Source organism: Aulostomus chinensis, chromosome 24, assembly GCF_037954235.1.
Source record: "Aulostomus chinensis isolate RoL2024-O1b breed Wild chromosome 24, RoL_Achi_v1.0, whole genome shotgun sequence".
NCBI classification, from domain to species: domain Eukaryota; kingdom Metazoa; phylum Chordata; class Actinopteri; order Syngnathiformes; family Aulostomidae; genus Aulostomus; species Aulostomus chinensis.
The window spans coordinates 7775143-7800696 of NC_141343.1; the positions used below are offsets into that span (position 1 = coordinate 7775143).

The 25554-nt window shown below is 42.0% G+C and overlaps 1 protein-coding gene across 5 annotated transcripts in view; it reads left to right on the plus strand.

Annotated features, from left to right (window-relative positions):
• The first annotated feature begins 628 nt into the window (after nt 1–628).
• The window catches only part of LOC147238622 (RNA-binding protein with multiple splicing-like), a 36987-nt gene continuing 12061 nt past the window's right edge, over nt 629–25554 (plus strand). For 2 of the 5 annotated variants that reach the window (XM_086197373.1, XM_086197375.1), the window contains exons 1-5: nt 638–1231; nt 16335–16412; nt 17076–17114; nt 19773–19835; nt 23869–24019. In XM_086197373.1, coding sequence (XP_086053499.1) covers nt 1169–1231; nt 16335–16412; nt 17076–17114; nt 19773–19835; nt 23869–24019 — 394 coding nt within the window. In that variant the 5' untranslated portion in view covers nt 638–1168. Of the gene's footprint in view, nt 1232–16334; nt 16413–17075; nt 17115–19772; nt 19836–23868; nt 24020–25418; nt 25547–25554 lie in introns of all 5 variants that reach the window. The other 3 variants (XM_086197372.1, XM_086197371.1, XM_086197374.1) reach the window with 3 other exon arrangements.

Below are 25554 nucleotides of genomic sequence, written 5' to 3' on the forward strand. Positions count from 1 at the left end.
TTTTTGCGGCCTCAAAGAAATCATGTTGTGGGAACAAATTACATGTCACGACTTCAAATTAATCAGAGTGGGACAACTTTTATCTTCTGGTCACTAATTCATCCCGGAGTGGGAACAAGTTATATGTTGAGGTCACTAATTAATCCCAGAGTGGGAACAGGTTATACTTTGTGCCCAAAAAATGTGGGAACAGGATGTAATATTTTTTTGTGGCCTCAAAAAAATCATGTTGCGGGAACAAATTACATCTCATGACCTTAAACAGGCTGCCATTTGTATGTTGTGGTCACTATCATAGAGTGAGAACCACTTAGATCTTGCAGCCACAAATTATATCCTTTTGTCTCTCTAGGGCCACTCAGGGGCTCCACATAACTCAACAACATACTTTCTTAGTACTAAATCGGATGTTTAGTCTACTTAACTTTTCTCAGGGGGGGGGGGGGGGCTGCAAGGGGAAGGGGCCGGCTTGGACTCACAGTTCTAAAAATCCTGGCTATATGTCAGGATATTACAACAGCCACAACACAAGTGATGGGAACATATCAGCTACCGCATAGGCAGCATGCTCGAGGAGCACTGCGCAGACTAAAATAACACTCAGCTGGTCTAACAGTTGATTGTGATAGTCAACGATTTTTCCATTGCAGCTCCAGCTCTTGATAAACTTGATAAAAGCGAGCAGACGGTTGCATCCCATCCTTCACCCCACCCTAAACCCCTCCCTTCCTCCCTCGCTCACGCGGAGAGATGGGGAGAGAAGTTCGCTCGCGGCTCAACATTTACTGTATTTCATTTACAGCAACAAGAGCCCCCGGAGAAGCTTTCCAGGGAATGCTGAGGAATATCCGACAGCAAATAAACACAAGCCAACTTTTCTCTTTCTCCTCGATCAGATTGATGTCACCAAACTAGCGGGAAAGCAAAGTAGGACATCGGCTGCACGCGCACCCGACCTTCGTCTGTCGGACGTTCTTTGCTCTTCCTTATTTTTTTTTCTTTTATTTAAATCTTTTATTTTAATTTTGGGGTTCTGGAGGAAGGAAGGAAGGAAGGAAGGAAAAAAAAAACATAAGCGAAAGGACAGTCCGAGAGAAAGTGAGTGCGAGAGAGAGCGAGAGAGAGAGAGAGAGAGAGAGAAAGGGAAAAAAAAAGAGTCTGACTCAGGATGAATAACAACAAAAACGACAAAGAAAACGAGCAGAGTGAATTCACCAACCACGAAGAAGAGGTACGTATACCCCCGCGACACGCTAGCACCTGGGCTCGTGGGTCTGTAACGGCTCGCCCCGTCACCCATCTTTAGTAAGCTAGGACCGGACGTTTACGAAGCTCCAATCACGTTTCTGTAGCCTGACAGTAATTATTAACTGTTATGCATAGACAATAACAGTACAGTGTGCGTATTTACGCGTCTTTTGTCGTCTATGCTAGCTTAAACACGTCACCCCTACGCACTTGTAGCGTCCATATGACAATTAGCTGCACCTGTCACCTATTTTAACTCAAATTGGAGCGATATTCTATTCTTTTCACCTTGATCTTCTCAACTAATACGGAAGTCAAAGCCAGCCAAGTGTTTTATTAAAAAAAAAAACAAACCAACAAACTTCTCAAAATGCTTTATTTCTAATTCCAGAGTAACTTCGAAGTAATAATGAGAGAAATTCACTCAGCAGAGAGAAAAGTCAAGGGGCTTCTTCCCAGCTAAGGTGAATAAGTTTTCAGCCAGGGAGCAGTAACATGTTGGCTATAACTGATTGGAGGATTACATCCAGAGTAGCCTCTCTGTGACTAAATCCCAGAATAATTGCCAAAAAAGAATGAGGTAATGTAATTTGTGGTGATAGTATATGTTTTATCTAGCAGTTGCCCAGTTTTCTTCTCCTCTCCTTTGTTCCACACTGACTGCACATTCTCAAACCACTTCCATGATATCTCCTCCAATAAGTTTGTATTGGTTGTTTTTGGCACCAAATGATCTCGACCCAGACGCTTTTCTTTTTTTTTCCGGCGCTACTTGTGTCCCCAGCCAAGTGATGTAAGACGCATCTATCAGATTAAAAGCCATATTTCTCTTGGAGCAATTGGATTAAGGCTGTGTGGAACTGTTCTGCACTTGTAACTGAATAGCCAAATATCCCCAGACTGATGTAAGACCATATTTGGTCCACTGTTGAGGGTTACTATGGATGCAGAGTTAGTTTATCTCCACACAGATGATGTAAAGAGAAAGAAATGACCTATTGGAAGCCTGCAACAGAGAGATTTGAAGGTTATTGCTGCATGTCAAGGCAACGCAGCAACTTCAGAGCAGCACATTTTCTTTACATTTCCTCAACATCTCTGGTCTGAGCTCTTTAAGGCGTTGTTATTCAGGGAATTCAAATCCAGAATGATGCATTTCAGCTGATTGTTTGAAGTGGTTCACAAAGAAACATTAGACACAAGCGCAACAGTAACTCATCAATTAGTCTGCTGAAAGGGAATTATTTGTTTGTCTTTTGTTAAGCGAAAAACATGAAAAACATTGGTTGGTTTCAGGAGCCTTGAAAATAAGAATGTGATGCTTTTTTGGGTCTGAAAATTAAGAATTTTTAAGTTTTGGCATGTTGGTGAGAGTAAAAAAAAAAAAAAAAAGCAGTTTGAATCTGTCACTTTTGGACATTGTAGGGGGCATTCTTCAGGTGTTCTGGACAATTTATTCCCAAAACAATGAGTCATTTAGTAAATTAATGATGAAAACGACTACAACTTCCACTCAACTTGTGACCTCTATTGTGCAAAATGCAGTTCTGCCGTACACTGCGTACCTTCAGAGCTTGTGTAGCAAACCATGATGCGAGGAAACAGCTAATAATTTCTTCCATCATTTATTTATACATGGATATGTTGTTTAAGGAATTGACAATCCATTAACTAGTTTCAAAATTTCTAATACTCATTGTCTTTTTTGGGCCAAAAAGTCAAAATTAGTCAATATGTAACAGTATGAAACAGCAGAATAAAAATTGCACAGTTACTGAATTATTAAAGTAGTCCTGTTGATTGGCTAATCAATTAATCATTTAATATTTTGGCTTGTTTTTTTTCAACTCAGGAAGTGCAGGAAATGCTATTGTTACACAATAAAATATCCTAATTATAGGAGGTTTATTGTAAGTTTGATTTGAACAATTAGTTATAAACATGGAATTATTTTATTTTCGCCTCGACATAATTAATGATTGAAGTGATTTTTTTGGGGGGGGGGCAGATGATCTGTGTCAGGTCATGTTTAATTGGTTATGGGTTGGTTGTCAGTTGCAGCGTTGTTTGATAAATCTTTTAAACTAGTATTTCCCCTCAAGGAATTTGAAACCCAGTGATGTCCACATGCAGCAGGGCTGTAGTTCAGAATTGTCTTTAGTATAAAAGGCAGACAGAGAGAGTAATGGCCTGAGGAGTCTAATGGTTGTGGGAGCGTTTGGAGGCCATCCAGACTGGCAAGGACTTCGATTTACTTGGATGAATTAACATAAGGTTGAACAGCAGCGCTTGATGTCTCATGTAATGCTTGTTATACGCTACAAATTGCGAGGCGACTAAGATACGTTCACACTCACAAATACGAGCAGGCATGGCCGGGCCAAATCACACACTTCTCTGACAGGTGTGACTGTTCACACAAAAACACTGAGGTGACTTACTTCTGGCTAAGATGCAATGCCTTTCCTCATGTTTTCATACACGTTTGAGATTAGATGATTTTTGGTATTACTCTTCTTCCCTTCAATCCCTTGCAAAGAAGCACTCTCCAAGTCCTCGTTGTCAGAATCATAAAACACCAGCTTAACAGCACTAAAGAAACCATGAACTCTATCCTTGTGAGAGCCAAAGTTTAACAACCTTGCTTGTATGACTCTCACATGCTGAACAATAGCAGCATTCCCCTCCCCTCCTGCAGCATGAAACTCAATGGATCACTGATTCGCACCAGTAAAGCTCCGCAGCGAGCTCGGCTTCTCGTGCCTGCTTCGTTACTCAACCTCATGAGCCATCGTCAAGTCAACTTGACGATGCCTAATGTTTATCTTCCGCGCACCAGCGCTCACCAAACATGGTCTCGTTGCAGACGAGGTATGTAGGTTTTAGGTTCCGGCGAGCGTCTAATCTAGCGAGCTGGTTTGATAAGTGTTGTTATCAGGTGTTCTGGATGCTTTCACGTACTGTGGCACTCAGCGGCCACTGATGTAGTGGAGGTGACATACTGTCTCTTACACACGAGGAACGTCAAAGATACGCTTCAACCAGCTGTGCCTTCCAGGCCTTGTATGGACAAGGAACGGTTGCTTAGAGGACAAAAGGAAAATCTCAATTAAAGATGGCACCAGCATGTTTAGGCACCTTTTGTTTTCATGTAGAGAAGTAAATCATGAGTTGATGTGACAAATTCCAGGCGTCTTCTTGTTATCATGTCAAAATGCATGAACTGGAACTGTTTACTCATGAATGTTCATTTGAAGCTTCCATTTAGCGCTCCAATTAATTTGACACTTAATCAGTCCGGTTTCTTAAATCCACTTTGTAAAAGATCTTGCCTCTCGAAATTCAGCAGAGGATGAAGAGGTTCTTTTTCTACCTGGTTGGTGTGCACTTGCCCCTCAGTCATTTCAAGGAATTCATGATTAAGACCATATTTGTTGATATTTAAAATGACAGGTTACACTCCTGAACAAGTGGCATTTCAACCAGATTTCACCAAACTCTTGGATTTTTTTGCAAAGCTGATTCCTGATTTCTTGTCACATGACCATTTGTTGACGTTCTGAATTTTTTTTTTTTTTTTTGCTTAATTTTCAACAAGTGCGCCTGGAAATAAAGGTGGGGATGTAGCCTTGAATGCCTCTTGCATCACTTTTGGTTCTGGGTCTGCTTGTCAAACGTCAATTGGATTGAATGATTTGGTGCCACAGAAACCTCGAAGGCTTTTCACTATGACTTCATGATGGAAACATATGTGAAACATCTTTTTTGGCGAGGTGAGACAAAGCAAACTCGTTGAAGACGTCCGCTTGGGTTGTAGGAAACTGATGGACATTTTACAGTGTTGCATTTGCTAATTTGAAAGTAGATTAGGGCCTGTAGTCATTTGCCTAGCAAAAACAGCTGAGGATTTACCTGTTGCTGCTTGTTGCACCCTTTTAATTTATTTGGACAAAAGTTGCAATTTCTCATGGGAAGGGCCTTTTTTTTTTTAAATCAATCTCGTGAAGATATTTGACACAAAGAGTTGAAATTAAAAAAATGAAGTCATGGCATTTGAAATTGATAACAAAAATATTCATCAGTTGCAGTAGGTTGTAGCTTGCTCTTTGGTGGTTGGCGACTCAAGGGAATGATGAGAAAAGTCACCTGACCTTCCTGGTGCCGGTTTTACTCATGTGAACTGGTGTTTACTTTAGTCGGGGCTTGCTCAGCCTCCCCAGTGTTGAAGGTTCTATGCTTAATTTTTTGACAAATGAGTCAAACTATGTTGTCTGCAGGATGAAACTATTCTTTAACTGAAATGATATTTCATGTTTGGACCAGTCCAACACAGCAGGTGATTGAACCTAGTAAGACATCGTTTGGTTTTTCCTTCCATGCTGACCATGAGTATGTAAATGGATCTTTACAAGCACCTCAAGAGAAACCAAATATCAGTCAAGCAGAGTTCAGCAAATGTGATGAATCTCCCTGGGGTGTAATTGGATTGTGCTTGGCCTGCTTTGGCTATCCACCTGGTCTTCTTCAAATAGCAGGTCATGTGGCCGGTGTGACCTTTTCTATGAAGAGATGTAGGTGGCGAGCCGCACTGCTAGAGAAGCATGGTGAAGTCGAGTGAGTTGGTCTGCACATCGGTGTGTGTGTGGTCTGTACGTGTGTGCATGTATCTATGAAAAGGGCACACAGATATATTAACTCTCTGTGACATGACACGTTATCAGGGGGGAGCTCAGAGGGTAAAGTGGCCATGATGGGCAGAAGAGAAAACAAAAGGTCTCACGGATTTTTGAGGAATGTAACTGCTGAGATGTAATACATATTGCTCTTCAGAAAAAAAACATCATATCATAGCGTATATATACACAATAAAAACCTCCCATACAGGCTCACAATAGTAAAACCTTTTTCCATCTACCCGTCTGATAGATTGGGAGTTTATTTATAAAAGCGCCGGGGGAATTGTCATCTTATCTTAGCCATTTGTCAGCTGTGCGACAAGAGGTATTTGAAAAGACAACAACAAGGCTTAGTGTCAGGAACGGCTGGCAAAGGAGTCTGCTCAAACTGATGTGAGAAGAAAAGAGCGATAAAGAATTGTCCACCAGATACTTAGATAAACATATATAAATATAAAAAACTGACAATGAGTGAGGAGAGGAGGCGAAGCTTCCCTTAGAAGGCTGGTGTTGTCAGCTCTGGAATAAATGATAGACAAGTGAAGGAACTGCAGATTTTGCCTCGACGTAGTCATCCATCTCGTCTGGCTTTGTCAGACTGTATTTGTGTGCTTATTCTGTCACCTCCATTTTTTATTGCTTACTCACACGCTATAATTACCTACCTTACTGTATATAATACCCCCCCCGTCTCGCTACCCCCTCCCTCCATTTTATGTACCGCAAACTTTTTCCAAGTTCCAAACACCCCCATACATCCTTTGTGTGCTCTGCCTTTGCACCTTTATCTCTCTTCCCCCTTCATTTCCTTCCCCTTCCTTTCAAGTGTCCCACCCTTCTTTTTCCTTATCTTGTTCTTTCACTGTTTCCTCCTCCTTTCCCTCCCTTTGCAACAGTATTGTTTTTTTTTAAATAATTTACCACTTTTCTCCTCCTTCCTACCCTCCTCCCATTTGCTCTCGCTCTCATTTAATCTCTTATCAGCCCATAATTGAAAAGCATGACCCTGAGATATCTGAACAGAAGGACTGTTTATGGTCATGGGAAGACCCCTTAAGACAGGAACGAGTCAGACAGAGCAGTAACAAGGAGAAACTTGTCTCTCTTGACTATCCAACTGTGTGCACCAATGGCCTTTTGGCCGGCCAGTGACTGTTGGCCATCCAAGGACACAGTTCTCAAGATTGGCCTGGTATCTTTGTACTCAGCTCAAAACTAACAAAGTCTGCGGATAGGTAGATAAAATAAAGCGACTGAATAATTAAACTGAGGCTAAATCCCTCTTGTGTTGCCCGTTGTGAGCTGTAATGTGATATTTATTTATTTTATTTTCGTTATAATTATTTCCCAAGTAGCACAATTACGCCATAGTTGAAAACTGTATGAATTCATGAACAAATTTCGGCCGCAATGTAAATTTATACAATTTTGTGTTACTACATGATAAAGGAACATGAGTATATGCAAGCAATCCAATATAATTTGTATGCAGACAGTCCATAAACAGATGAACATGCCCATATTAAAATAGTTATAAAACTCCAAGACACGTTGAGTTTGCCTGCCCATGTTTGTTAACTCGCTCAGATTCTGTTGATTTGGTTTCAGTGTTTCTATCATGGGTACGTTGAGTTCATCTTAACACTGTGTCCTTTTCTGTCTGTTTTTCCCAATTGAGAGTCCACTCGTGGTGTTTTATTTTGAAAGTTTGACTCGATACTCTTTGCTATTTGTGCAAGGATTTCCTATCTAGCCCGAAACATCAATTGAAGTTTGGCGCACCTTCCATCGAAAAATAGACTTTGCTGCACAGTCCTCACAGAGGCCGAGCTGCTTCTGGGATGCGTCAGAAAAGCACCGCAGCGCTTCTGGTAAAATCTAAAAAAAAAGTCTAGAAAGGCAGCGATCAGCTCTGGCTAGCATGTGACGCAGCAGCAAACTCTGCATTTGGACAAGCAGCTGTGTAAAGTTCACACCGAAACAGCGTAGCAGCCAGAATATGATGGAGTCAGTGCAGGATTGGATGCTGTTGTTCCAGCGCTGTGACCGATTTTGTTCCTGCGTATGTGCTTTGCATTTTGTGTACATCTAATTGTAGTTGCAAATGTGAGTCAAATGCTTGCACTGTTTAGCTGTGTAGGTACACAAAATAGAGGAGGTGTTGATGCTCACTTACAGCTAATACTCCAAAATAAACAATTTTGTAATGGAACTAAATAGAGACTAAAATGGGGGGGGGGGGGGGTCTAGCTAGCTGGACAGATGCATACAATGAAGAGAATGATGGGTAGATAGGTTCATAATGACAATAATCATTAGTTTCTGCTCTAATGAGGTTTCTCTAAGTGCCATCACTGACAAACCAAAAGGAACAGCTGTTGCATTTCTGCAGGGCACCAGCATGTTGGCAGCGGACTCAAATGTCTTTTTGGGGACACAGAGATGACTGATTAACTAATGCCTGGTTGTTTTTTGCGCACACCCCCCCCCCACTGCACTTACACTTTAACCCTCTGCCCACCCAACCTCAAATCCAAACAGTTTAAAGTGTCCACTCGGGCAGGCGGCAACAAAGGGAAGGCCGAGACGGACTTGGCCGATTAGTTCACATTAATGAGCTCTTTGGAATGTTAAGTCCATTCATTGAGTCTCATCAGATGCAGGCAAGGAAGAAGAGCGCAAACTAAAGACTTCATAAACCCTAAGCTGACTGCCAAAGAGTCAAAGTCAGGGGTGAAAATAGGTCGGTACGGTCCGGTACACGGTTTAGTGCTGGTATGCAGGAAGAGGGGACAGCACAGACTGTCTTAGTTCAACATAAACAACAGCTTTCTTATAAATCTGCTTTCTAACTGTTTTGATACACTGACAACACGGACAAAAGGTCAAATCAGGTATGTGTCAAATCCGTGGCATCTTAACTGCACACGGAACACTAAGTTGCTTTGTCTTTCCGCCGTGAGTTCACACAGTTTATTGATAGGCAAATGATTACAATGCCAAACATTGGTGCTTTTCATGTAGCTGACAGATCAACCGTGTATTTGTGATTTGTTTTCAGATCTCAGTTCCGAAAAAAACAAGATTAAAAGGACTTTTGTTGGAAGAATGATACACTATGTTCTGACCACTCAAAAACTTCAGTTTCTTCTAACAAAACATTTCCCATACAAGATGTCAAGTGTTAGAAGTTGGATGTGTGTGTTGTGGGAGGAGAACAATAGGAAGCGATAAAGTTTGCATTAGTAACTGGCAAGAGCTTGGGTCGACTCTCACCGGTTGAACTGTTTTTGAACTGGTTGATATGGAAGAGAGAACATGTGTGTATATAAAAATGAGGATATTCTTTTTCCAGGCTAGATGTAAACATCTAGTTCGGGAGCAAGAGTAGGAAAAATACAGTCAAGTAGCCGCTCGATTGCTTTTCCTAGGTCATCTGTTTAAATGTCTTTTAAAGGTTAACCTGTTGGAACATTTACAGACTGAGCCATAATTGTTGGCTGAAAGGACTTGCAAGGAATAAGAGCGAGGAAAAACAAACTTTAGAGTGTGCTCAACCTCACAAATGACCCCCCCCCCCCCACCGACCCAAGCAATAAACCTGAGCCTGACCTGTGACCCCTGACCCCACGTGTGAAATGTGGCCTGTTGAACTCGGACGATTAGCAGACAAACGGAGTCATCCATTTATGGTTGTTTGACACCTCTCAGGCCTGCAGTCTCTCACTCTTCACATTCTCCTTCATGGAGGATGATGGAGAGAGAGAAAAAAAGAGAAGCTTGTGAGGATGATGGAGAGTGATGCCAACACAGAGCAGCGACAAGTCAGATAGCAAAGGAGTGTGGGAGTCTGTCAGTTCGGCTGTTTTTAATAGCGCGGCGTTCAAGTGATGCAAGAAAACTCAACTTGCCCTGAGCTCACATGGGCCCATGGGTAGACTTTGATTTGAGCTTGGTCACAGCAAGTGTGTGTGAGCATGTGCACGTGTGTGTGTGTGTGTGTGCGTGCATTTGAAAGCAACTAGTGTGGGTGTACAATGAAATATTTCTTCTTTTTTTGATTTCATATGCAGGTAGTCACAACACTGTTGCACACACACTCAAACACACACATTCACACACACACACACACGTTAATGCTAATGTACTCCCCTCATTCGATGCTTCAAGGTTAGAGCTGCGTCCCTCCACATCTGGCTTGTAGGACCTCTATCTATTAACTTGGCTGTCTCACACACACACATACACACACACACACACACAGTGTGAGAGAGAGAGAAAGAAACACAGTAATCATCTCACATAGCACCAAGGTCGTGTCCCTCATTTCAGCCAGAATGAACGGTCAAAATAAAAAGCACTCAATTAATGTGAGAGCAAATATCTGAGAAAGTCACACAGAGCAGTAGATCATCACAAGGCATTTCAGAAGATAGGTGCGACAATTTTTATCAGGCTCCAACGGCCGCTGAATAGAAATTAGGGATGCAGGACATTAGATTTGTTGCTGATCTCGACAGTGTACACTGAAAAACACAAGTTAACACAGTGAATTTGAAAAAGTGACATAAATCCGAAACAGGTAATCGTATATTTATATGATTATCTGTTGGGAAGATGAAGAGACTTGAGCAAAACTTGGCTGATATATATCATGGCCAGCAGGCCAATTATACACACACACACACACACACATACACATATATATATATATATATATATATATATATATATATATATATATATACACAATGAGCAATATCTGCTGATACTGATGCCGATTTGACCGTGCATCCCCAAAAGAAGGCATAAATGCATTAATGGGTCATTTTTGATGAATCACAGGGGGGGGGAAAATGAAAGAATCTTTAAGTAATGTTTCAGTATTTTTAACTTTGGCATCAGATATTTTAGCTTTGACTTAGTTTTTGTACTTCTGCACCTGTAAGTACCTCACATAAGGTGTATTCTGGTTTGTTGCATTTGTTTTTTTTTACAATACTGTAGGTTACCGTCTTGATACATTTGTACTCATCAAGTTACCCGTTTTCATTTGAAGTACCACAATTGTTAGAGATTTTCCCCAAATCTTTGCAATGGCACGGATGCAATCACGTTGCCTCGACTAACTTTCTTGTCGTGTTGAATCTGTAATTCACTCACGCCCATCAGACCGACATGCTGTCAGTCGAACACTGTTAATCATTCATCAATTTAACGTATGCAATACGAGCTTGATTTAGCAGTGTAGAGTGTCTGAACTGGTTTCTCTTTATTAGCCAGAAAATGCCATAATGATGAAGGCAGTTTCAGCCAACTTGTAAAAAAATAAAAGTTTTTTATTTTTGTTCGGTAGCTCTGACAGGCAAATATGTGCAATGATTAAACTCTTAACAGTTATTTTGTTAGCATTCAGGCAGCACAGTTAATCAAAATCTAATCAATATTGATAGGGGCAACATTTGCTAAAGGCTAATCGTGTGTCAAAATACCATTCTAAATTTAATATCACGGCGCGGACAGGAATGGAAATAAGAAAAATTCTGTAATTCTTTCCTCTAATATTGCAAATCCTATGATAATTGCAATAGCAGTGAAAGTTAGTGCAATAAGCAATTTTTTTCAAAATTGTTCCCCATGGTTCAGCATTGTTGAACGTGTACTTACGCTGTCGTCCTACTTCCTAGATTTAGTTTTCTACTCTGCCGTCTGAGGACTTCTACTCCGTTAACGTAGCCATCGTCAGTCACTGTAGACAAATCTCTTCCGTCCTGGTAGTGCTTATGGGAAATGCTGTTGGTTAAAATAACTAAAGGGTTGTTCTTTTTTAACAAATGGAGCAGGGAGGTGGAGGGTTCCATTTTCTGTTGTCTCTTTCTAAACTGGAATTATCCTTAAAGAGAGTCCTACCTACCCCTCGTGCTACCAGCCTTCTGGGGCCCACAAAGAAACCTGCGATGTGCAATGATAGAGTATCAATAAGGCGATGACCTCATCTGGGACTTGTGGAGTGGAGGATCTCTGATTGGGGGGGGGGGGGGGTGCATTGATCCCTTGAGACTTGCTACAGTAGTGGCCTTAATGGGATCTGATGTTTTGGCCGGGGGGGGGGGGGGCTCCACAGTCTGCTGTGTTCTGCTAAAAGTGTTGCCAGGGAACTGCTGTGCTACTCTGGCTGTGAGGTACTCAGCTGGCTTGTGGTAGGTAGGCACTGCTGTTTTTGATTCAGGTCTTCTTGCGTGTCGGTGTGCGAGTACGCCGTAAATGGTCAATGATTCAAAGGCTTGTACCGGGACACTCAGCACTATGGAAATGTTGGTATGTGACTCACGAGGAACCAATAAGACTGCGCCTCTAAAACCCAATAAACCTGTGGTAAAAGGTTGATATTTGCCTTTTACCAAACCTTTTGAATTTTCTCACCCCGTGGCTTGACCTTCAGTATTGTTTACTACATCATGAATCCTTGATGTCTCACTTCACCTGGTGGCTTCTCCAAGTCCCCTGTGTAACCTAATTAAAAGCAGATATCTGCAGAAGACAGACATTAAAGCCCGTGAATCATCCAGTATCTTTCTCTGAGCGTATGCAGTCAGCTCCACGCCGGGCAAACTGCGAAACGATCATGTATCACAACAGCTGACGTCAGGAAGTCTCAGGAATGAAGTCTGACACAGCCAAGAATGTGCCATTGTTCTTAGTGTGTCGACGAGTCATTGTTGTGTGTGTTTGTGCTAACGTGTGCTGCTCGCCAGTGTCTATTAGCCTCATGACTGAAGATAAGAACTCAGCTTGGCAACGGAAAGATAGACTTTAACATGTGTGCAGTAGAATGTGAAATGCTTCAGTGGATGTGATTTTAATTTATGAAATCATCCATATAATTACCGCAGTCTTTAGAATTATTTCCTCCACATGGATGGAAAGGAGGAAAATAGATAAATCTGTCTTAAAATAGCAACAAGAGATTGAAGTAGCTTCAGATCTTTTGTCTCTGACGTTTTTCTTGCATTCTTTTATTGTCACGCACAGCTGCAACAAGACCGATGCCCATTTCTGTTAAAAATAATGAAACAAAGACTTTTACGCCTTATGCTTTTTACTTTTGAAGAAATTTTAAACATCAAACGCACACACCTCAGCCTCAAACAGTTGTCACATGCCCACGTCTGATTGATAATACCGGACTGATCTGACTCTTTGTCGCCCTCCATTTAAGGAGACCCTCAGTAGAGTTGATTTAAACAGACCTGTCAAGAGACAGATCCCAGTGATGGCCCCGCAGGGTTCAGCTCAGCCCTGATAAGATAAGGTGAGAAAGTGGGCAAGGTGATTTTTGGCTGGCTGGCTGACTGGCTCGGTTTGGCACTCACCAGTTTCCCCCAGTTGCTAAGCTCCTTTGTTTGTGTGTTGCTCTGACTTTGGCATCACTGGTGCGTATCAGGTTACATGCGGGAATGAGATGTAGTGTTAGTTCAGCAGTTCCTTTGTCCCCTGAGCTGTGAAACCACTATTTCGTGAATTGGGGTGCTTTGAATCCACTTTATAATAGAGTACCTTCAGGTTTATTCTAAATTCAGGATCATTTTATTGATATGGACTCATTGTTTTCGGGTGGGGTTCGGTGTTTTCATGCACGTTGTCTGTTTTGATTTTGATGCCTCCTGCACACAAAAACAGTGCCCGAATCTCAGATTTATTTCAGTTAGGTTATAAATCAGCACAGTCCAAATAGTCATGTGATTTCTTATGTGCCAAAAAAAAATCTTAACTACCTAACTACCGAGGTGGGTTTTTAGTCCATAAATGAGGTTGTCTGCAGAAAATGAAGCTGTTGCATTAATAGGAGGCAGATGTGGTCAGTGCAGTTCTAGTTAATAGTTGCAAATGCCTGTGTTAACAACCCCCTGCCATGCAGATCCAAAATTAAGGACAGACCTGCCTACACGCAACAAATTGAATTTCCTTCTTCCATTGCCTTCTAAATGTAACCAGATTTGCTTTCAGGAGATGTCTCAGCATCTCTCTGTCTTGTAGTGCATTCAGCTAAGTGTTGCTGCTAATGTGTGTGTGTGTGTGTGTGTGTGCGTGCGTGCATGCGTGTTGAACCACTTCTGTTCACATAAGCCCTTTAGGGAATATTATCCAGGTTTCCACTCTGCAGGACTCGGTGAATTTGTCAAGTAATTGCTGTCTGGTAATGCTCCAAGTTACCAATTGCCTACTTTCCTGAGTTTAACAGTGTCTTGGTACCTTGAAAGTACACATTGTATTGTAGTTCTAAAATAGAATACAAGACCACAGATGTCTGAGTGGATTTTTTTTTTCTCAGAATGAAGCTGAAATCAGTCGCTGATTAGCTTAAAGGTACCACGTATGCTAAACAGCAAGGGCTGGTCGTAATACCACAGAGTAGTTTGAGAAGTGATAGATACAGATACTTCACTTTTATCCATGATGTCTTTCCTTCAGTCAGTACCCTCAAAGCTCATCACCATCTGTAGGGGTTGGAACCACTGCTGGTAAAGTTCCTCCTCACCATTAACAAACCCATGCAGCTCCCGCATAACTGCTATGTCACACTTGCCTACCTCACAATACGCTCTCCGATCAACAAAACCCAGAACTAGCCTATAAATGGAGCTAATTGTACTCTCCAACCTGCTAACACTGGCTGGGTTTCCGTCACCCCGTTTTCATATTAAAATGTCGAGTTGGAAAAAAGGGATGGAAACGCCAGAATTTGCAACAACAAAAAAACGACAACAAAAAAACTCTAAAAAAGTCTTGACACTCACCGAAAGTGTTTTTTGACTTATGAGAAAAGAGTTAATGCATGAATACGGAGATGGAAACCCAGCTTCTGATTATGTTATGATGTAGAAGTCATGTGACGGCTGTTTTCACTGACGTCATCTTCTAGGTTTCTCCATAACGTGCAACAACATGGCCGGTAAAAACAAGCACCAACAAGGTTTCGTCCACCCCCACCCCCCATAATGTTGTGTATGTTACCATGGTGACTACTTGTCGTCCCCCTCCAAGTTTGTCACCTGGTCACCTGTACTTCTTCTGTATGTCATTACAGACAATAACGTGAGGGTACATTGCCTATACCACAACCTTACGACAAAACATTGAGGTGGACACCAGGGTAATGTTGCTAAGTTAGCATTTCCTTGTTAGCATGTCCCCATTTTTTTGTTACACGCTACACTGTAGCATTTTTAAGAGTAAAGTATGCGCAGCTACTAGAGAGGAAACCTGCATACTGCAAATTTAACTAAGAACAGAAGTGTATGCATACACATCCTCGGAAACACTGCGTGGAGTTGTTGGTTTTTATACGTGAAATAAAAAACCAAGATGTCACACATTGATAACTGAACTCTCATAGCCATTTTTCCGAAGCTACGCTAAACTAAGCTAAACAAAACATAGTGTGTGTTTCATATTAAACGGAAATTTTGTAGTTACTTGCAAGGTTGTTTCCTTTTTTGTGGCTTTGGTGGCTTATATTTTTTCTCACGTTTTCATTTTCAAGGGGCTCTTTTCACACTAGCACTCTTACTGTAACCAGACAATTCCTTTTTTTTTTTTTTTTTAACTTACCTGAGTCTTAAAAACATGTCGTTCAGCCACACCTTTGTTACATTTAGTGCAGCTTTGTCCTTGAGCACATCTACAATTTTGGAAGTTTAGCAAATTTTCTCAGCACGTATCACCAAACTTCGAAATCCAAGCTTTATCTTTTATTCACATTTTCATCTCTGTAATTTTCTTTCTTTGTCAGTGAGGTTGAGTCACACACGTTGAAATGTTGGATTTGATCCTTTACTGCCTAAAATGGTCGTTTTACAAACCCTCAAATGTCGTTGCTGTACACCTGGAGCGATTACTCTTTTCAATTCATTTTTTTTCCCCTGTCAGCACACATAATAATGAAAACCTAACTCTCCTGAAAGCACCCTTGGAACCACTCTTCTTTTACTCTCCCTGTGGTTTTTTTTTTCTTCTCCACTTTCTCTCACTCAGTATGGATCACAACAATTAAACTTCCTTTTATGCGCTCATTGCTAATGCTAACGTATACGTTGTAATTCCCCAGCAATGCGAGCTCAAGTTGTAAGTTGAAAAGTTCAAATGTAAAACAGAGGGTAGAGCTGCTCGCCATAAAAACACAGCAGGCTCCAGATTACACAGGAGAACACAAAACTGGAGAAAAGGTGTGTGATAGCGAGCGTGTTTGCTGAGCTGCAAACTTTTGGGTTTAAATAAAACCTTAGAAAACAGTTGAACTCATGTGCAGGGTCCCATTCTGCAGCCCTCATCTGTTACTGTCAGCTATGCGCGGCTATTAATAACTAGCGGAGGTTAATGAAAAATACATGATCTCTCTTGTCTTCTCAGGTCCGAACACTATTCGTCAGTGGGCTACCGCTGGATATTAAGCCACGGGAGCTCTATCTCCTGTTCAGACCATTTAAGGTATGTTTATATGTTTTAAATGGATGGTGTTCAGCTATTCTTAGCGGCTTTTTCTTTCCAGCAGTCAATGGGACCTCCATTAATGGTGATGAAATAAACGGCAACGGAAACTCTCCCGAGGTTCAAGTGTCTGTGTTCCTAAAGCCGAGGTTCAATCACATCTTGATCCATGGGAAGCTTATGGGCGTGTGTGTCTCATGGAAAAATGGCCAGCTGCCTGCAATGCGAAAACAAAGCTATTTGCCTCACCTCAGAAGTTTCACACTGTCACAGCAGTAAAGGGTTAGCTCAGGTGAATGCGCCGTAGCAGGATTTTTTTTTTTTGGACCATCGCCCTAGAGTAATGCGCTTTAATGGCGTTTGGAGCAGCAGTGTATAAGTGAATAATGAGATAATCGCTATGCATCTAAATCCCACCATTTATATACTGCATAAGTACTCTGAGTGAACAGTTCACAGCAGCGCTGAGATCAGTCACTCATGGTTCGTCAGGTGAGATACAGCAGGAATGATCCTGCGTAGTCCGCCGTGCCAGATTTGTGGTGGTGTTTTTGTCAGACGTGTGGCAGTAACACTCAACTCCCTGGGATATCTGATTACAAACACAACAATAACACTGTTGCCTTTGTTAAGGTTTTACTGACGTGTTATTCTTTCTTTTAGGGCTATGAAGGCTCCTTGATAAAACTCACTTCTAAACAGGTACGCCTCTGTGTAATCTATCACTCTGCATCATTACCAAACTAATCAATGGCTTCCATTTCTTGTTTTCTCTTCCCTGGTATTGGTTTGTAGATTACAACGGATTAGCACCCTTTGTGAGGAAGTACCGAGGCTTGAAGAAAAAAGTTTATCGAGGGACGGAGAGAAAAAAGCGTTGCTTTAACTTGCCTGAGGCAGTTACATACGATGCTTGTAGCCAAGTCAGTCACTTCTGGTGGGATGGGAAGTAAGATGGAGGAGACTTTTTTTCTTTCTGTCTTTTCTTCTTTTTTTCTTTTTTTTTTTTGATAAGAGCAATACTGACGTTTGAGTTTTACCTCCAGGGGCGCAGGACTGAAAATGAGCTCAGCTGGCAGGTGTCCACATCCAGAGTTTAGCAATTTAGCTTCGTGTCATTGTACTTACCACCACATTACGCCGTATCTTATTAAGACATGACAGGAAGATCAGGAAGGTTCTGGGCGACTGATAGAGAATGTTGAGTGTTATACCTTTAAAACTTCAGAACGATGGAGAGGTGGCATGCTTCTTGGATTTTATTAGTCATTGAAAAGGCATGCTTTGAATCATGGAACCCAGTAACTGTTCTCATGTACATCCCACATATATTTCGGTAGATTTAGATTGTCTTGACACTCATGCTGTAGATACATTGTTTCCTTTTGAATACCTCACCTCATCAGATCAACTTTGACTGCGAAATAAGAATTTTCGGCGTCAGATTATCACATTTAAAATCGACCCGTCTCTTTTTTTTTTTACAGCCAATCATGTCAAAATACTGAATTTATATTATTCATACACACATTTTGTATTTTAATGTGATAGTAATATACTGGTGCCAAGTTAAATTGGCTGGCAACGTATTATTATCACAGAGTTGTCCCCGCTCCCTCGTGTCATGCGATACATTTTATTTTAAACTCCATCAAAGAAAGACCAAAACCAGAAAACTCTCACTTGGAGAATCTAAAAACGGGGGAGTTTACAAGACAAAAAAAAAATAGTTTGCATCATAACAGAAATAAAGTGGATGTTGTCAACCAATTAAAAATTAATAAGATTCATCCCGCCTTGCAATTAATTGATCTATATTAATCGCATATATCAATTTTGGCAGTGACAAACATTCAAATTAATTTTGGTGAAAGTGTGAATAAATGAACAGATGAAGGTAGAGGATGGAATCTTTAACGCTGCTGTCCATTGGCTGCCCACAGCTCTGTAAGCTAAATCCACATGAGGTCAAAGGGCAAGGGTGCGATTAATTGCGTTAATTTTTTCGTACCGTTTCCTGTAATTAATTGATCTAAATTGGCTCTTTTGCCAGCCCTTGAGAAAGATTCCATCGAGTTACTCCCTGATATCTTACCTGTTGTTTACGGCTCACTTGGAAGGCTTCTCTGACCTTCATTTTACGTGCATTTTTTCCCCCTCAAACGTCCCCATTTAGAAAACGCGTATGTGCAGGTTTTGTCCACATTGTTTTTCCTGTTTAATGAGTAAGTGAGACACTCAGCAGGTATTTCTGCACTTTGCTCTCTTTGCACAGCCCCACCTTGTCCCGCCGTTTCATAATTGACATCTCCAACATGAGAAACTGATGCTTTACAACATTCCTCAGGCCCCTGACTAATGGCAAAGACAACGGCGACATAAATCCATCGATCTCCCTCGCCATTCCAGTCAGAGAACATAGCCATTTCCTTATATAGCAAGAGTCAGATCTCAGACCCTTTCTATTTATATTCCTGTTTTGCCTCCTGACGTCTTCACTTAGTCTTTTTTTTTTTTAGGTTCCTTCTTTTCTTTTCTCTCTCTCCCCCTCCTTTTTCCCCCACTTGTTCAAAATTCCCATAACCCCAGTCTGTTTTTACAGATCACATGCAGCAGCGCAACCCCATGGGAGCAACATGTTTGGAGACTTTGTTTTCGACTTACCCACAATCCCCATCTACACGCACTTACACTTGCACAAAAAAAAACAAAACAAAAGTGATGTTTGCAACTAACCCTGTTTTTGTCTCGCTCTCGCTCACCTTTACTATGCACTATATAGTCATCCACCAGAATATAAAACAAGCGATGTGACTGAGAATATATTACTCACAAGCTCAGGGAGGTCCTGAAAACTACTTCTACCTTTCGCCACGCTTTGTTTCATTTTCATTCCCACCCTCTACCTCAAAACAGTTTTTTCTCCTCTCATTCTGCAGACCCCTGTATTTGTCTCCTTTCTCCATCTCTTCTCCTTTTACAGCCCCCCTCCTCCTCCTCCTCCTCCTCCTCCTCCTCTCTCTCTCTCCCTCACTCTCCCATGCACTTTCTGGCTCTCATATTGCCCGTATTTGGTCATAGGGGAGCTGAATGATGAACTCTTGCTTGTACCATGTACGCGTCCAGCCTCAATTTCTCTCCCCCTCTTTTTCTTCTCTGTCGCTACAATTTAAAAAATAAATAAATAACAGGCGAGGAAAGAGACGGATGCAGAACTAGGGAAGGGGGGGGTGAATATGATAAAAAAAAAAAAATGTTAAAAAAGAACAACATGTCTATGTCACTCAGACAGGAATGCCGACTCAGTTTTCTGCCTTAAACCATGTTTCTTGCTTTTGTTCTGTCTTCTTGTCTCCCCAGCCGGTGGGGTTTGTCAGCTTTGACAGTCGATCAGAGGCGGAGGCTGCTAAAAATGCCTTGAACGTAAGTGTCATGCCCTCTTTGTGCTCCTCTCAAGCACCAGCTCAGTGCTAGTATATCTTGTGATGGCTCTGAATTGCATCTCTCTGCCTTATATGAATTTCATACCGGGGAAATCCAGACATTTCTACATTTCCTACGTGTCATGCAGAAAAGGTAGCAAAGACAAATATATCTGAATGTATCTGTTTGAGTAAATACGCCTTTTTCTTTAAGGCTTTTTGCCGCGGATCCTACAAGGTCAATGACTTCCAGTACCGGAAAATAAGCTCTTCTTCCACGTATAAATAGAAAATATTGATCTAGGGTTTAATTTTAATCTCATTATTTCAGAATCTAGCCTGGTAGAAAGCCTTGATGAGGCCAACTCAAATATAAAACAGAGCCCATCCTCACAGGGTTTTGTTCAGATCTCTTGAAACAAGAGAGTAATGAACACCAGTTCTCACACAGATTTATTTCCTCCATTGTTTTTTTTTTTATTTTTTTAAAGTACCTCAATATATACCACCTTTATAGTGCTTCTTGCCTGTTTATTGATCTCTTTGTCACAGAAAAAGATCAGTTCCATCATCCTCCTAAACTGGGACCGTGACAATGCGAGCACATCCTGACAACTTTTTAGATGTTGAGGTATCGGTGCGCATCAAAGATGGAGCGGCAAGTTGAAGAAAGGCTAAAAATTATCATCTTATTATGAGCCAACAATAGTGAGACTGTTTCCAGTAGAATCACTCAGTGGGGCTGAGAATTGAAGAGTGCTCTTGTTTTTCGGGGAAAGCTTGCGTCCCGCGGGTCATATGGAGATAAGGCAGATTTCGCAAAACATCTATCTGCATATTGAAATATGAGAAAGACAGCGAGAGCGAGGAAAGGAGGGGATTTGTTTCACGTCATTGTTTTGAATAGATATAGCCTCTAAAATAACACAACAAAAACATATTCAGAAGAGAATGCACAGGAATAAGTAGTAGTTCCTGTGAAAGCCCCCACACTGAGATGTCCTCAGACCTCATTATATCCATGTACCTTATTATACCTCTGCAGCCTCGACTGGCAGAGTCTGTGAGCGCACTGAGCCAAGGCAATCCTAGTAAATTCCCTTCCCCTTCGCAACAAGAGTCATCCCCTCACTTGTTTCAGCTCAGCTCAGGCCAAACTTACAGGAACGAGCCGAGAAACCCGTCGTCACAGCTTCTCACCCTTTTGTCCCGACTGCTTTTCCTCACCATTGATCCGACCTTTTGATCTGTTGTTCTGGGTGTCTTTGACAATCAGACGAAGTGGCTGCTAAAAATCATTCTTGCTCAAAAAAACAACAGCTTTGTTGTCGGATGAAGAGGGCTTTTATTTCGCGTCCCCCCCCCCAGAGCGAAAGTGTTTTTACGAAAAATGAGTCAGCCTACCGCTTTGCCTGATAAATCAAAAATTAAAAAAACAACCTCTGCTTGTCTTGTCATGAACACTGTGATGCCACAAGAATGCAGCAGAAAGTTTGGCTCACTTAGAGCGGCGATTTCTGGATGTCATGCTGAATGAGGGGTTTGATGTCATCATATTGAATTACAGTTACAGGGTTCAGTAGGGAGCATAGCGAGGGCCTCGCGGCTTGTCTGCTCGTGGTGTAAATGACATCATGCGGCAGCCAGGTTTGTGTCATCAACTTCTGATTTTCAGTTGCGGGTGTCATCCGTCATCATGTGCATTGAACTGGAATAACACTCTAATCCACACTGAGCCATTTACAGCAGGCTTCAAAGTCTAAGCAGCTGAGATTTTTTTCCCTGACCACTAAAATCATGACATATTTGTAGATGAAGAGTATGTGAAGTGACAAACTCTAGTTATCAGCGAGCTCCCGTCCACAAATGAGTCGGCTTTCTCACTACGTCAAAGACACAAGACGGAAAGTCTATGAATTGCCTATTCATTACTGCACTACTCAGGCGGTGGAACAAAAATAATTGATTTTCTCAGGGCGTACAGTTACTGAATTCAAGTGTGACTTATGTTATTAAGTCATCATGTGGTGAACTGGAGAGAGATGTTTACTTATGTGGAACTTTCCAGGAAAAGAGATGCGTCTCATCGGCTTTTAACTCTTGATTTTACAATACGTCACAAGGCAGGTTTCCATCGGCGTATTTTGGGGTGCATTTGGAAATGTCACGCAAGAAAAAGTTGATGGGAATGGTGAAATCCGAATAATGCACAAAACGACCGACCCTAATTTGCTGTCGTCTTCCTGGATATTCCCAAACTCTGCTTTTGTCGCCTGACAGCATGAAACCTCTTCAGTACTAGCCGGTGCTAACAAAGACGGCGTAGACTTCTCCAGTCTTTGCTGATAGGGGGGGGGTCTTCTTCTACTGTTTGTTACCGCCACAGCTGCGCATCACGTTACCTAAACCACTGTTTTCTGGCGTTTGCTTAAAATTCTCTTAACAATTACATGGAACAGAAGTCTTGGCAATCGGACCATAAGTACAAGGAACAACCTTCACGTGTGTCACTCAAAGAAGCTCGGGACACGTAAAACCCGGGGTACCCTCGAAAATAACTGGAAAACAGCACAGCTGCACGTAGTGGATGTTGTGGTGACACCGCACCAAGGCTTGTATAAACTGAGAGGAGCCCTTGATTTTGGAGTGCAAGTGAAACCTGATTCTGAGGAAAGGCTACCGTGACTTGGGCCCTTCACGAGAGTACTTCTAGGAAGATGGAAGTACAACTGTAGCTGGCAGCAAGGCAGCCTACTTAAATTACTTTAATCCACATATAGTGCAGGGACGTGAGACCAGATCCCGAGTGGTCACTCAAGCTGCATGGTGAGACACATGCCAGGTGTAAACAGGGCTTAAGAACACTGTAAACAATGTGTCATCACATTTTTGTCTGGGATGATTTGCAAGCAATTAGTAAACCCTCAAAACTTTGAGGATTTCTCTTGTTCATTGTCTTATCAAACACGTGTAGTTGCGTAAAATATGCAGCCAAACCAGACCCTTTCATTCTTATACAGCATCACAAATTTTGGACAAATTGCTGTAAGAATTTACAAAAATGTATAAGATTTACTATTTGCAAACCCAAAACTTCCCTTTCCCTGACCACTCCGATCAGTTCCGACTGAGGGAGTCCGTGGTGTTCCCAGGCCAGCGTGGATATGTAGTCTCTCCACCTGGACCACCTGGATCCCTCTTTAGGGAGACATTCAGGAGGCATCCGAACCAGATGCCCGAACCACCTCATCTGCCTCCTTGTGATACAAGTACTTGGCATTTAACCTCTGAAAAATTGTTGTTCACGCTCCAGAAACGGCAAACGGAGGAACACGCCTGCTAATGTGGTTTGGCACCAATCTAACATCAACAAAATAATATTTCGGACTGTGCCTTCACAGATGGTGCGAGTGACTACAATCACGCTCATCCGGGACCATTCGGTTCCCAGTCTTGTTGCTCTTCATACGATACCACTCATGTCATGCAGAATATCTCTGATCATACGCTTTGGTGATCACTGTAGCGGTAAACTGCTTCCATCATGACTTCTCCTCCTGGTGGATAGACAAGGTACTGCAACTGAGTTTACACAGCGTTTACGGGTTCACTAGATCAATGCAGGGGGTCTCACCACAGCCAAGGACCGACCCGTCAGGGATCAGGCAGGGGTCGGACATAGTTGAAAGTGATTTTCTGGGGGCGACATCGATAGATCTTGCCAGATTCGTCAAGAGCATCAAGATGGGCAAAGGGTCGTGTACTAAGAATGTCATTTCACAAAGCTTAGATCCGCTGCTTGTGTCACTGATGGGAAGCGGAAGCTGCAGAAACTTGATAATACATTAAGCTGCTTCATTTTCAGATTCAGTTTATTCAAAGTTTCTGGTTTCATTCTGAATCGATACTAATAACATTTACACACCAAACAAGCATCTAGGAAAGAAACACTAAGAGACACAGAGGGAAACATTAAAAAGGAAGTTATTAAAGGAAAACTTTACTTTGGAATTTTTTTTTCTCTTTGATCTCAGGGGGTCCGATTTGATCCAGAGATCCCACAGACACTTCGATTGGAGTTCGCCAAGGCCAACACAAAGATGGCCAAGAACAAGCTGGTTGGCACCCCCAACCCCCCTCCCTCCCAGCAGAGCCCGGGGCCACAGTTCATTAGCAGAGACCCATGTGAGTACTCTATGAACCAGTCCATCTGTCCCTGAACTCGCCTCGCCGTTTGTCTGTCTGCTACGCTGCCAGGAGTTTGAGGTGACTAGACGGGTCATTTTTCTTGGGGTCATAAGTAGAGTTCTTTTATGCATGTGTTAGACTCTAGAATCATTTGTCGTCGTGGAAATACGTTTTTTTTTTTTTTTACTTAAATCCCAGGCTGACAGTGCAATTTCACAATGACTTGAGTTTTTTTGGACCTTTGTGTTGTGCAAATATTCTTCCAGAGAGTTAAGGATGCTGGACAAATCAAGCTTTGATAGCTGAACCCAAGCCAGCTGTGGTTTTACAGTCTTCCTTCATGACCAAAAAAAAAAACCTGCTCTTATCTTGGATCTTTTTTTTTTTTTTTTTTCCTGCCAGAGAAAGGGTGTGTACTCTGGGCCCCAGTGGAAAATGGAAGGAAAGGATAAATGAAACCATGACGTAACCACCAGGAGAAAAAAAAAAAATTGCAGTCATTTTCTGATAAGAGATTTTTAAATCCGCCATTTTTCTGATTGTGGTTTGATTCACTGTTACTTGGAGGTAAAAAAAAAAGAAAAAGAAAAAAAAGATGGAAAATACTACTTTGATTCCGTATTTTCAAATGTGCGTTCACTCTTTACCACTGTGCACTTTAACCTTTCTTTTCACTGACGCTCATACATCATAGTCACTCTGGACGAATGATTTTATCTGAGATGGTTTCCTCTCATTTCCTACTGAATTAAAGCAGCTTCAGGGGAATATAATTAACTGTTTCCAAAGCCCTACCCCCATTTTGTTGCGGCCGCTGTACATGTCAATCTTTATTTTCTCGCCCAATGTGTACTGTACTGTGTACAATAATAACGGCATACACTTGGAAGTGTTGGCAGTCTTTAAAACAACAGGCCTTTGATTCCTAACAGCTAAGGCAAGCTACTCATTTCATGTTGCCAACTGTTGATTTTGACCGCTGACATGACCACTGCAGCTGGCAGATTTAATCAGCGAGCTAATTTTAGCTTCATGTGTTGTAGTTTAAAATGTTATAATCACGTAGCTTAGCTAGCAGCTAATAATGCTAGCCTATTCATGCAGTGACAGATGAGAAACAAACATCTTTGGGCCACTTTAAGAAAGCTGCTGTCAGGCCCACTAGCATACCAAGCTACAATGGGAAAAGGGCGAAGGGTTTAGCAAACCTCCTTTTTTTTTCATAGATCATAGTTGAGGAAGCTACTTCAGATACACTCACACAGCCCACTTCCACATCCACCACTGTTGCCACCTCCACCCTATCTCTTTATCCCCCCCTCCACCTCCCCCCCCCCTCACCCATCCACTGGCCACTCTCCTCACTCCACTCCTCCTCTTCTTCTTCTTTCCACAGATGAGCTCACAGTGCCTGCTCTATATCCCAGCAGCCCAGACGTGTGGGCGTCATACCCGCTGTACCCGGCGGAGCTGTCGCCGGCCCTCCCACCCGCTTTCACCTATCCCTCCTCGCTCCACGCTCAGGTAACCCC